The following is a 14,306-nucleotide window of genomic DNA, read 5'->3' as shown; positions in this document are numbered from 1 at the left end:
TGATGAACTCAAATGGCCAGTTCTTTGTCTTATGGGGAGTGACAAATCCCAGAAAGGGATGATGATGTCCATACTTTGTGCACTTCATCGTGGATGTTATTCGACCAACGAAATCTTCTACCATCCTGGAATTATATATACTCAAATATATCAGCCATATCTCTTGCTTTTTCGCTATCGCTCAATTTTTTATCAATCTCCGTTAATATTGGTTTAGGTTTCTCATTCTTTCTATTGACGTCATCATGTAAACCGTCTAAAAGATAACGGCGGAACTCTTGGGCGTCTTGATGCGCATGACCGATGAATCGAGGGGCAAAACTCTGAATCTGACTTTTTAAGGAGACTGTGTTCACTTTTTCTGATAATTCCTTCATAACTTCTGCGAACGCTATGATTAAATCACCCTTCATACTCGTACTAGAAATACTAGTATTGATATCTTTCATGTACTCATCCTATTTCAAATATTCCAGTAACCATCTTGATAAACATTGGCACTGTTCATGACACAGGTGTTGCCAATATTTTTCAACCCATTAGTTGCAAGAGTTTTGATTGAAGAATGTATCACTGGTCTAATTTCGTTGTAGCTGTTGATGATACGTTCGCCACTGCTGTTTTCTTCCGAGTAATCACAGATGCGATGATTCTCCCCATCATTGGACGAGCGGAATGAAGAATTTGAATTTAAACTGTTTCAAACTGGATCACATATATTTATAGTAGATGTTTTGAGTTTGTGAGAAAAAGATAATTCTAAAACTTGTTCATTTTCCTCTGCATCTTCTGAGAACATTGAGAAATTGTCTATTTGCTTACTCCATTTTGGTTGATTCATAAGAAATTTTGAAATATTTCATCTAATTTTCGAGTAGACGAAAGAGTACTCTATATCGATGTGACATTACCCCTTTGAATCTGTTTAAAATCTATTTTTCCGTTTACCAGCTGTCGCACTCCTACGAACGACAACCCTCAGAAGTCGAAACTTGTGCGACTGAACTGAAGCTATGCGAAATGATCTGATCGCTTTCAAGACTTGTTTTTCGCCAATTTAAAGTGGAGTACAGTTTTTGTCAGGCATTGGTTCATGACAGATGTCAGCAGGATGTTGAGGTTGAAGTTTAGTTAAGGTAGGATAATCGAAATCTGCAAAACAGTCCGTTGAAGTTAAAATACGGATTGCCGAAGTGAGATCGCCATTCGGAATTTCATTTATTTTTGAGATGTTTGTTTTATTTTAAGGTCGACTTTCAAATTTGTGAATGAAACTTTCTGGATAGGTATTGAACTGTTATTCTTGATGAGTGAAGTAAGAGACTTTTTACGATGTTCTTTGTGGTGGTAGACAAAAGCAAGCAGATAACTTACGTAGTGGGTTCATCTAGGAACAATATTGGAGGGTTACTAAGCAATTCTAATGCGACCGCTAATCTTTTTCTTTGTCCGCCTGACAATCTTGAGGTTAATGTGAACTGACATCGATCCAATCCTAGTAGTTCTAGTATTTCTGAAACCTGTAATAAAAAAGCTCATTGAGTATAATATTCCACATTGGGACGTCAATAGTTTGGATAACATACCAGAATCAAAGAATACAATTGAAAATCACCTTTCAAAAAAGTTACTATTATAGTCGACTGTGACATTTTCGCTAAAAAAAATTCAAAGTCCTCATAAAAGACTGCTTGAGAAAGCTAGAAACACTTTCAAGAAGCTTTCATAGTGGAAGTCTCACAAAAAACTGTATTATCGAACGTTTCCCTTCAATAACCTTTTTGATTCGGAAAGTTCTGTTTGTAAGCACTGTGATTTGTAGTTTTCATGTGTAATATATTCGTAAATACACTCTGTATATATTAGTTGCGTCATATTCAAGATCAAAAAGGGGGAGAAATGTAATATATTTGTAAATTCACTCTGTATATATATTCCTATATGAATGCCATGCGCATGTATTAGTTTTTACACTCATTTATGGAACGAGTGGTTTTTGGATTTGTCTATCGAGGAGTTGGTATTTTTATTTTTGAATAAACAGGTTGTTAAAACGTAATAAATTCTTTCATACAAAACCCACGATAAAAAGTACCATACATCACAGTGGCGACGAGGATGGGATAAAAAACTGATCGGAATCACAAAATTGATTAAAGTGAAACTAATTAAACAATACGTCTGTTTACACATAAAATGGCGATGTCGTATATAGGCTGTTTAAGGGTTTTTAATCCAAGTGAATGTGATTGGAGAAGATTCTCCACTGTGAGAAGAAAAGGAGGAAGAAAAGGAGGAAGAAAAGGAAGAAGAAAAACAACGTGGACTATTGTTAAATATGTGCAACGAAACGGCATATCAGTTGATAAACAGTTTATGTTTGCCGAATAAACCGTCAGAGAAACCATTCAAGGAATTGATAGCGCTATTTGACAAGCATTTTACACCAGCCAAGTTAGTTTTTCCAGACAGAGAAATATTTTATTCCGCTTCGACAAATAAAGATGAAACGGTACAAGAATGGGCAGCCCGGATAAGACAGTCAGCAGGAAAATACGATTTCAAAGAAGAACTAACAGTTGTAATGCGTGATCGATTCATATGTGGTTTACCAAAAGGACCTATAAAGGACAGGCTTTTTGAAGAAAACAGTAAAAATCTCACGTTCGAGAAAGCTATCGAAATAGCTTTAAATAAGAAAGCTAGCAGTCAAAGAAGTCAAGCGGCAGTAATTAAAAGTGAACCCCGAGCAGAGCAGGAAGTTTATCACCTAGGAGGTAGGAAGTATGCAGGTACAGCAGGAGGAAGGAGATTGGAAAACAGATTGTTAGGTAGAGACTTTTTCAGTAAATTTCAATTCTCAGTTAATAATTTAGAATCGGATTATGCCGAGTATTTTCAAAAATAATTTCCATCTGTCCTAAATTCAGAGTTAGGTTGTTTCAATAAGGGTTATATTAGCTTAACTTTAAAAAAAGGGAGCTCATCCGAAATTTTTTAAAGCTAGTATGCTTCCATTTGCATTAAAAGAAAAAGTTGAGGCTGAAATCGACAGACTAATTAAAACAAAAATTTTATCACCAGTGGAATACAGTGAATATGGAACACCAATAGTTCCGATAATAAAAGCAAATGGATCAATTAGATTATGCGGTGATTATAAAATAACATTAAATCCAGATCTAGAAATCGACAAATTTCCTTTACCACGTATAGAAGAGTTATTTGCTAAATTACAGGAGGAACTCATTTTACAAAACTTGATTTATCAAATGCATATCAGCAGTTAGAATTAGATTCAGAATCTCGCATTTTAACAACAATAACAACATCTAAAGGTCTTTTCTGTTATAACAGGTTAACATACGGTATACATTCAGGTCCCGCGAAATTTCAGAAAATTATGTCACGGTTGTTAGAGGGTATTGAAGGAGTAGCTTCATTTCTTGATGATGTGCTCATTACCGGAACCACCAAAGAGGAACACATACTTAGAGTAAAATCAGTAATGAAAAAGTCTGCAGAGGTCGGTTTTACATTAGAAAAAAGGAAATGTGAATTTTTTAAAGAAAGTGTCACTTATATGGGGTTCAAATTAGACAAAGAGGGTTCCACACAATGGGAGATAAAGTGGAAGCAGTATTGAATGCACCGCTTCCAGTAAACGTAAAACAATTGAAATCATTTTTAGGTCTTGCTAATTATTACCATAAATTCATACCTAATAGTTCAATAGTGTTGAAACCCCTTTATAATTTATTACAAAAAAATACTTCATTTGATTTTAATGAGACGTGTATTATGTCATTTAATAAAATAAAGAAATCATTAGCATCCGCTGAAGTTCTAGTTCACTTTGATCCAAAGTTACCCATACAACTAGCAGTAGATGCATCTCAAACAGGAATAGGGGCAATGATAAGGCACTGTATACAAGGAGTTCAACGGCCGATAGCTTATGCTTCCAGAACTTTGACTAAAAGTGAAGAAAAATTCAGTCAGATAGAAAAACAGGAGTTGGCTATCATTTTCGGTGTTATGAAATTTTATCAATATTTATTTGCTAAAAAATGTATTTTGTTGACCGATCATAAGCCTTTAGTAGCTATTTTTGGCACTAAAAAGGGAATTCCTATATTTGCTGCGAACAGACTACAGAGATGGGCTATCATATTGGCTAATTTTCAATTTGAAATCAAGTATGTGCAATCTGAAAATAATTATGCAGATTGTCTCTCACGATTATCGCTTCCAACAAATTCAGCAGAGCCTGAGGATTGTTCATTTATGATTAAATATATTTCACAAAACGAAAATATTCCTATAAATTGCGAAAAGATAAGGGAACTGACCTTGCAGGATTATGTCCTACAAGAAGTAAAAACATATTGGCCAAAAAAGGTAGACTCTGAACTGAACCCATATCTCACAAATAAAAATTGTTTTTCAATAGTAAATGATTGTATTCTGTTTGAGTATAGAATTGTAATACCGGAAAATATACAAGGACAAATTTTAGGCGAAATTCATAAATCCATCCCATTTAGGAATCGTTAAAATGAAGAGTCTGGCACGAAACTATGTTTGGTGGCCAGGACTAAATATCGATATTGAAAAAACGGTAAAAAATTGCAAATCGTGTTCAAGTTTGAGAATAAATCCACCTACAGCTGAACTGATAAATTGGAAATATCCAAATAATTGTTGGAAAAGAATTCATATAGATTATTTGGGCCCAATTGAAAATAAATATATTTTTGTAGCAACAGATGCTTTTTCAAAATGGTGTGAAGCTTTCATAGTGAGTGAAATACCTTCATCTAGTACAATAAAAATTTTAATGAGTCTTTTTGCGCGATTTGGCATTCCTCACATTTTAATTTCAGATAACGCGTCATATTTCGTTTCTTCAGAATTTCATAATTTTTTGAAAGATAATGGTGTCGAACTAAAACATAGCCCACCTTTTCACCCAGCTACGAATGGCCAGACTGAAAATTCAGTAATTTCGATAATGAAATCTTTATTAAAAAGTTTAAATTCAGGAATTTCTGATTTGGATTTATTGTTGAATCGATTTTTGATGGATTACAGAAACACTCCACACTGTACTACTATGGTATAAGTCCCGCGGAGATAATGATTGGTCGTAAAATTCTTACTAAACTAGATTTGAAAGATTGGAATATTAGTTGCGTCATATTCAAGATCAAAAAGGGGGAGAAATGTAATATATTTGTAAATACACTCTGTATATATATTCCTATATGAATGCCACGTGCATGTATTAGTTTTTACACTCATATATGGAACGAGTGGTTTTTGGATTTGTGTATCGAGGAGTTGGTATTTTAAATTTTGAATAAACAGGTTATTAAAACGTAGTAAATTCTTTCATACAAAACCCACGATAAAAAGTACCGTACATCACATCATAATAACTCAAAAAGTATCAATTGGAGCATTGATAAATACACATTGTAGCTATATTTTGTGTATCATTGATAGTTTTTGGGTTATTTTGAAAAAAAATCATTTTTTACAAAAATGGTCTATTCACTTCAAACTCGATTGTTTCAAAACTGAGCATTCCAAACCGGTAGAATTTCTAGAACACATTACAAGTACATTAAAAGGGAATTGTGATAACAATTATTTTCTATTGGAGTATTAACTGAGAAGAATAAAATAGGAAGCATAATTTTTTGTCATAACTTGTACAGTTTTTATAATACGGACTTAAAAAAGTAGTTTCTATTGTATCATTCCAAAAAACATTATCTGAGTTTACCTCACCAAATGCTGATTTTTGATTACTTCACTTTTGAACTGCGAATTTTGACAATTAACGAATAAGAACCAAACTTCAACAAGCAATTATTCTGTATTGAGTCTACAGACTTTTTACGTTCGCTTTGAAAAACCTCTGAAAACGTGGGTTAATTGGTAAAAAAATTGACAATCACACTCGCGAATGAGTTTAATAGTAGGTATTGACTTCCAGAAGAAAAAAATAGAACAAAGGTTGATTCAATTGAATATATTTCACCATAGAGAAGGGGTGGCGCCAACCCCAAGAGTTGAAACGACACTAGGTACAGGGACATATTTGAAGAAGAGGGTGAGAAAAACTTGAATCCAAATTTCCATGAATATCAGTTCTGAAAACCAGAGCCTAAACACAACGTATTTATAATCCAACACCATACAGCGCTATTTCAATCCGCCATAGGTCTCATCAGTGGTGCCAGGATGAATAACAAACGCATTGCTGAACTCAACTGCCGTTGTTGAAGGATTAGCCTGAGTGAGTAAGGGCGATGATATCTCCCCTTAGGGCCTGAACTCCTCTGGGAAAATAGAATGTGTTCGCGATTCTTGCGGGCGGTATCCATGAATATAACTTCTAAATGCCTATAAAGGCATGCATGTTGAACTTGACTGGAATTAGCAAGAAATACCCCATTGTTGTAGATTTCATCCACACACATAGTTGATATGTTTCTGCCCGAAATGAGGCTTTGGTAGAAACATAAATTGAAGCTACGCGGATTTTTCACCGTCCGGGTGGTTCGTCCTGAAGAGTGGAGTGGTGGGATATCGAACATCATTAGGAAAGGCATCTAACACATGCAGATTCCGCAGCAACGAACAATATAGAACACGTGGGTGTTAAGCTCGCTGATGGTACCTGCGTATTTGCAGTGTATAACCGGCCGGATACACCCTTAGCTCTGCACGATTTGAATAATTTGTTGAGCGCTGGCAATAACGTACTGGTTATAGGAGATCTCATCTCCAGGAGGCGCTAGTGGAACTGCCACAATCGACCTAACGTCAGCGGGATGACAATGTGGAAGTACTATCCTTGGAATAGTTCGTCCCCCACCACGACTGATTTTGTCCTCAAGAAAAACGTCAGAGATATTGGAATGCTGAGCTCCAACCACTGTCCGTTGCTCTTTAGTCTTACTAGAGACAACCCGAAAACAATGGGACTGAAGTATGAATACGAGTGCACCGGCTGGTGCTATCGGCTATGAACGGATTAACCGTAATGAAAAGCCACTTATCGGGAGATGATCTCTTTATGGTAGTTCGTCTCAAACATTCAGAAATCCAGAGGAAGGTCGACGAGGAAAATCGTGGTGGGAGGGCATCGAGATCTTCTTCCACCGGACATTGTTGAACTCATAAAGGAGAAAAACTATCTGCGTAAATTGTGGCAGTGAACACGAGACCACCAATTGAAGGTGGCATGATGAGCTCGAGAGTCTTAGTAAACAAGGTAACTTTGTGTGAAGGATGTCTAAAAAGCTGAATAATCGCTACGAGGCCATACCTACCATACGGACAACCAAAAAGCTCAGATGTTCGTGGAGTACTTTGCCGAGCCCTTCGTGTAAAAGCCGACGATTGTATCGAGCATGAGACTGTTACCAGGGTCACCGATATGGTTAAGAACATACCTGTTCCGGTCATGACGGAGCAGAGCCTATAAAAGCGGCTTACTAGCTACGATGAGATTGTAGAGACCATCAAGCATCTGGGGAAAAACAAAGCTCCAGGCTTTATGGAATTGCAATTTTCCTTGGGCAGCTGGTGCATGAGGCCAACGCGATTATCATTATCACCCAAATTGTCTAGAGCGTGCGGAGGTGGTGCCCATCTACAGAGTCGGTTAACTTAGATACTTGATTGATAGTTATCGCCCGATCTTGCTGCTCAGTATCGTCGCGAAGGTCGTCGATAAAGTTTTGCCAAGTAGACTTCTTCGCCTAAAGGAGAGATAAGACTATAGAATTAGCAACGTAAGAAGAACTCTCGCGTGAGCTGCGGCAGGAAGCTGAAATAAAACTCTGTTGAGTGAAACGCCACCCGCCAATATCAGCGGGGGCGTATATCATGTCTAATGATTGGGCTGCGTGGTGGCGTATTTTTGGTTCTCTTCTTAGACTCAATGTACAGCCTGCCATCTCCCCTCTTTTAAACTAATCCTCTTACTTTCCCTCCCGTATGAGGAACAGCGATATGTGCATATTATGTAAATAGATTTTCACTAGTTTTATACCTACAATAGAAATATAACTTTTTCGATTCTGATGTATCCCCTTACGAAGACGCTATCTATGGGATTGACAGAGATGACAAAAATCTATAAATGACGTCTTCGTAAGGAGAGATGTCAACAATATCAGTACTGTTTCCAAAAAACATATGGAAAAAAGTTACTGATTATATCAATGTTATTTTTTTAAGCAGTACTTATTATTCAAAACATAAAATTATATTGAAAGAGGTATAGAGGCAAAAAGTTTGGGAAACTTCCAAATGAAGGAATGAAGTAACACATACCGAAATGAACTCTTTAGGAAGATGTGTATATCATGCATAGAAGTTACTTTCAGATGAAGTTTCGGAATACCCCACTTGCCCCATTCATGTGCTCTGCTTGGTAGAGCAGTTTCAAGTTCAGCTTGTAAGTGAGATCTTGCCGAAAGGTCGTGATAATGTCAAAGACGAGCGGATGTACACATGGATGAAAACATTCTTCAGTTAATTATTTATTCATCTGAAATTCTGTCTTCGATGAATACCATGACGGCAAAATAATATATCTAATAAACTTTCTGTGACTGTTCGAAATGAAGATTTCGTAGCCTGTAGTTTAATGGTGAGCCTGCACATGTTTTATTCAAAAAAAAACTAACATGTCTCTTTAAAAGATCATTTTTTATATAGGAAATGTTTCATGAGAATGAGTTTTGGCCCATTTTTATATCTTCAGAATTAGTCGTTGATTTCGAACACCTTATATAATATTTTGGAAATATTACTCATACAAAACGATGAAATGAAGTGTTTTGATGAATCTTATGTATCTTATGTATTCTATGGTACAAAGGTACAAACGAGCTCCCATTGCCGCCCTCACATGGTATAGAATCTCAAAAGTTATTTCTCTGCAATGACCCATGATATTCTCTCTCAAATCTTCTGATGTTGATTTTATCTCATACACTTTATACTACAAATGACGATATAGAAATAAATCTACAGGAGTGAGATCCGGAGACGTTGGTTGCCATTCTATAGGACCTCTTCTGCTAATCCAGCGACCAGGAAAATTATCATCCAAAAATTGTCGTAATGGAGCTGCATAATGAGGAGGTGCACCACCCTGCTGAAAACCTATTTCGTTTTCGAATAAATTTATATCATTATTATCATTATATTATTCGTTTCTCGAACATATCCAAATATTTATCACTAGTCAAATTATCATCGATAAAAAAAGGTCCTATGATGTGGTCACCCAAAATTCCTGCCCTAACATTCAGTTTTTGAGGTCGTTGGGTATAAACTTTATGGTATAAATCAGGATTCGTATCACTCCAATATCGAAAATTTTGCCGATTCACCTCTCCATTGAAAATAAACGTACATTCATCCGGAAAAAAATTTATACAAAAAATTCTGATGCAAGTTGATACGTTCAGTGAGACTCAAAAAACTTGATACGCCTATCGAAATCATCTTCGTTCAATTCATTTACTAGTCTAATCTTATATGAATTAAATTTGTACTTATTAAGAAACCTGAAAACATTTGTACGACTGATTCCTGATTCTCGATAACTTAGTAAGATAATGCAAATTTTCCATTAGTCCAACGTGCCCTGAAACTGGAGTACAAATAGCTTCAATGTTGACAACTCTTGAACGGTTATGTTTTTTATTGACAGATCCAGTTTTCATGAATTTGCTCAATAATTCCCAAACATATTTGTGTCGTATATTTCTTCCTGGATGATTATCATTGACGGTTATGTTTTTTATTGACAGATCCAGTTTTCATGAATTTGCTCAATAATTCCCAAACGTATTTGTGTCGTATATTTCTTCCTGGATGATTATCATTGAACATACGGGCAGCAGCTCTAGCACTACTGCCATTCTGGTAGTACAAACTCACTATTTCAATCCCTTCTCGAAGCGTGTGAACCACTGCTTCTCAAGAATTCACAAAAACAAAAACACCAATTGTAATTTCACCTGATAGGTAATCATTATTGTAGAATGGAAAGAGAATATCGAATTCAAACTTAACCAGGCAAGACTTTTTTGAAGTATATACTCCACAAAAACAACTATGAAACCTAGGTAACAGATTGAACAGAAGTTCATTCAGGGTGGCTCCTTTTCAACTCAAATAATGTTTAGCTTCCAAACTATGAGCATCAGACCATAATGTATTCTACTTTGTTGAAACCTGTTCATCATGGAATATATGATAAAGCAAAACAATTGATCCATTTAAAAAAATGGTGACATGCTCTTGGGCTGCGATAGGGAAAGTTAGATCAGATGTGAATTTGTTAAAATGTGACCCCCTGTATACCCACTATGGTTGACGTTTTTTTCCCTGCAAATAATTATACCAAAAGTTATTCAGGGTGGCTCGTTTTAAATGTAATGCATTGTATATTATATTATTTGGGAGTGATCTCGGATTCACTGCAACTGTTCCTCAATTTATTTTCATAGCTTTGAATAAAAATGTCATAGGCGACCTTCTTGGCTACACAGATAGCTTTGCGATATTCATGTTGACATATCTGAAGCTGATTCAAAAAGAACTTTTACGCTATATTCAGTGCAGCATTTTCCACTTTTTTACCATGGACGCAGTTATTAAGAGCAAAAAATGCTACTCGTTTGAACGATTTCCAGTCTCCAAAATAATAAGAGTTACTAATAGTTCTCACTCAATTTGAATTAATCTCTTTGGTTATGTAGGCGACTTAGATTCCATCAATCAAATATTTTATCAATTCAATTGGATTATGTTGCGTATATCTCGAAAATGAAATGGAATTAGTAATGGATATAAGCTTTCCGTTGACAGTGAATGACATGATTGAACACTTATTTACTAAAACAAAATATGTAATCTATGATGTTCAAGGTGACATTAGAGTACTTCAATTACATATTTTCTGATAATTCGATAATTCTTTACAATGGAAAGTATTAGTATGATTCGCATATAGTTATATTGGTCGAGGCACAATTTGTTAGCAGATTCCGTAAAAATATTCGCAAAACTAACAAAATTGTTTTTTTCTAAACGGGATTGTATCAGTACTGGATTGCTAACAAAAATACTATCATCTATTAATTTATAGGATGTAAATCAAAAAACTCATTGATGTTTGTCTTGAAGTCAAAGTGTACCCTGTCATAAAGATGTTTGTCTTGAAGTCAAAGTGTACCCTGTCATAAATATACAGGGTTTTAATTTGAAAACGTTTCACTCTCTAAATTCCGGTCCTATAAAAAATTGAAAAATATGCAAAAACACGTTAAAGGAGATATTTTGTAGGCATGTTTTCAATCCAATTACCTCACTCTTCTTGCAGGAGCGAACACAACCCCTAAAATCCTAAATGAAATGGGGGTTACTAATACCTCATTATGAAGGTCGTTCGGTTACCTTGTTACAGTTCTCAGAATGCAAGAGCGTATTTATAAGATAAAAGTGAATTTCACTGATAATTAGTAATTGGCACTAATCATTTTGTTAAAGTAAAAAATTGGCATAGAAATTAAAAGAAAAGTAATGAATTAAATTCATATATTTATGCACAGCATCAACCCTGTATAATATTTAAAACAATTCAGTTTCACTTTTTCTAGTGCCTGAAACCAATCAGAATAATTCGACCTTGAAATAACGTTGATAGGAAGAAAAAAAAAGGAAAAAAAGGATTATTTTCTCTTAGAATGAGAGTTGAGTTTGGTTATCTTCTCTGGAGCAAATATTTTGAGCTCATCACACTGTGGATTTGAAGAAACCAAAATATGCAATACGAGAATAATTTATATTTGGGTTATCTAAAGGAATAACTCACCCACAGCATTGGGGATTTTTATTAGGTACCCGTTTTCTTGTCAAACTCCAATCTTCAGGCCACACAATAACTACGGTAAGAACCCACTTCCCGAAAATACCCTGAAGGATATATCCTTCTAAACCTTAACCTTATTTTAGGTCTTTTTATTACCACCTCAAGTCAATATTGTGAACTATATCCTGGTGTATCTCTCGCAAGGCTAGACCACTACACCTCTTATATCTCTAATTTCGGTCTTCCGAGGAGCAAGTTATCTGTATGGGAAAGATCACTGCATGAGTGCACTGCGGACAGGGGTTGTATCGTGCTGCTGGAGACTACTTTCCCATATTCCACGAATGTAAGGTCTTTCCTGTTATGTATTACACCCTCCCTCACGACCTCGAACTAACATTGTGGCATTAATGGCGAATTGTAGAATAAAACAAGCATTTACCAACCCTTAAGTTCAATCATAAGTTGCTTACGTCTATATCTGTGAACCCAAAAGTATACTTCTGGGACTGTCATCACCATCAGCTTGGCGTGTTTGAAGAAACAATACACTTATCCTCTAAGTGGGCTTATATTTACCCACCATCCCTCTTCGCTGAGCTCGGGCAGCCCATAATTCAGTTCCTAAGTAACCCGTTTCAATCAACGACTACAGATGTTACAAATTAGCGCCAATAACGTGTGTTTATTTGATTGTTAATTATTTCGAGAATGCAGTATACTTGGTTGTTTACATTTTGAAAAGGTTGAATTCATTAGTGAGGTTACTGGGATTTATGCTGTCACTGTCAATTTATCAATTCTTAGAATTTATTGTTTCATTCTGAATATGGCCTGTTTAGTGTAGGTGGCATTTCGCGAACCGCTCTGTTAAGCACAGTTCGCATGTTTCTTGCTAAACGCGTTATTAAAAATAATTATTGTCGCATCGGATTGCTTCTTAGAGTAATAAAGCGATAGGTGACCTCACAGCGTTCTGAAAGACTGCATAATCAGTAGTTGGACAAATTATTTTAAATTCTCCTTTACCTTGTACTTATCACGTGTCGATTGGTATACAGATGATCTACACATAGTTTTACCCTGGAGGTAAGCCTAACGGGATTCAGTAATTGGTGAACTTACAAGTACAACTTTCTTCTTTGTCCCGACTGATTTTCATATAGATACAATTTGGTATAGGGTAGCTCAGATTTTTTTTTCTCATTTTCGTATTGAGTTTTACAGAGGTGAATTTTGTACAGAGTGGCCCCAAATTCATTACATTTTCTAGTTACTTGTTAATGAAGTGAATTTTTTACAGGGTGGCCTTAAATTAATCACATTTTTTTAGTTACTTGTTCATGAAGTGAATTTTGTTGTTTGTTGTTTTTTCAAAACGGCTGTTAGCAACACTAACTTTACTTATCAGTACTGGATTGCTAACAAAAACACTATCATCTACTAATTCATAGGATGTAAATCAAAAAACTTGTTACACCTAATATCTCCCTCCTGGGAAATGATATGAAAAATCAGAAGAAATCATTGATGCTTGTCTTCAAGTCAAAGTGTACCCTGTCAGAAATATACAGGGTTTTAATTTGAAAACGTTTCACTCTCTGAATTCCGGCCGTATAAAAAATTGAAAAATATGCAAAAACACGTTAAAGGAGATATTTTGTAGGCATGTTTTCCACTCTCTGAATTCCCTATAAAAAATTGAAAAATATGCAAAAACACGTTAAAGGAGATATTATGTAGGCTTGTTTTCAATCCAATTAACTCAATCCTCTTGCAGGGGTGAACACAACCCCTAAAATCCTAAATGAAATGGGGGTTACTAATACCTCATTATGAAGGTCGTTCAGTTACCTTTTCAGAAATACCTCATACTTGACGTTTCTTGTAAGCAGTTCGCAAGAAATCTGGTGAACACTGTAAATAAGTTTAGATATCAAAAAACACTATATCATTTCAAAGAACTGAAGTTAAAGAAACTGAAGTCGTATTACATAACGGTAAACGTCTAAAGTACGTTTACTTGTTTACTTCTATATCTAACAAAATAATAAAGAAGCATAATATTCCGGTGATAATTATCATAAAAGAATTTAATTTATCTAAACTAGTACTGTAACTTTTAAAAAATACCACATAATTGGCCTTTCTTTTAGGTTCTTTTGGAATAATCAAGCAAAACCGTATTGATATTTGAGTATCAAGTGTTTTGCAATCAAACAAAAAATCAATAAAAAGTAATTCATCTCAATCAATGTTCAAAGTGTTGAACATTATTTTCTAAACGGTGATGAAGTCTGCTCTCAAAATCCCCTTCATCATTCCAAAAAATTTCTGCCTGAAGTTTTCTACTCGTAGAAGTTATTCATCTCTTCAAACCATCTAAATCTCGAGG

General features: G+C 35.3%; 1 protein-coding gene across 1 annotated transcript in view; it reads right to left on the bottom strand.

Moving 5' to 3' along the window:
- Positions 1 to 14,306, bottom strand: part of LOC111506756 (ATP-binding cassette sub-family G member 1) — a 214,936-nt gene that overhangs the window by 108,901 nt on the left and 91,729 nt on the right. The window contains exon 5 of the mRNA XM_074170013.1: positions 1,375 to 1,520. Within this exon, the coding sequence (XP_074026114.1) occupies positions 1,375 to 1,520 (146 nt within the window). The remainder of the gene's footprint in view (positions 1 to 1,374; positions 1,521 to 14,306) is intronic.

Source organism: Leptinotarsa decemlineata, unplaced genomic scaffold (genome assembly GCF_025532065.1).
Source record: "Leptinotarsa decemlineata unplaced genomic scaffold, Ldec_3_MD MMD2_P_RNA_scaffold_6, whole genome shotgun sequence".
Lineage (NCBI taxonomy): Eukaryota > Metazoa > Arthropoda > Insecta > Coleoptera > Chrysomelidae > Leptinotarsa > Leptinotarsa decemlineata.
The sequence above is the reverse complement of the archived record's forward strand: the minus strand, read 5'-3'. Positions and strand labels throughout refer to the sequence as shown.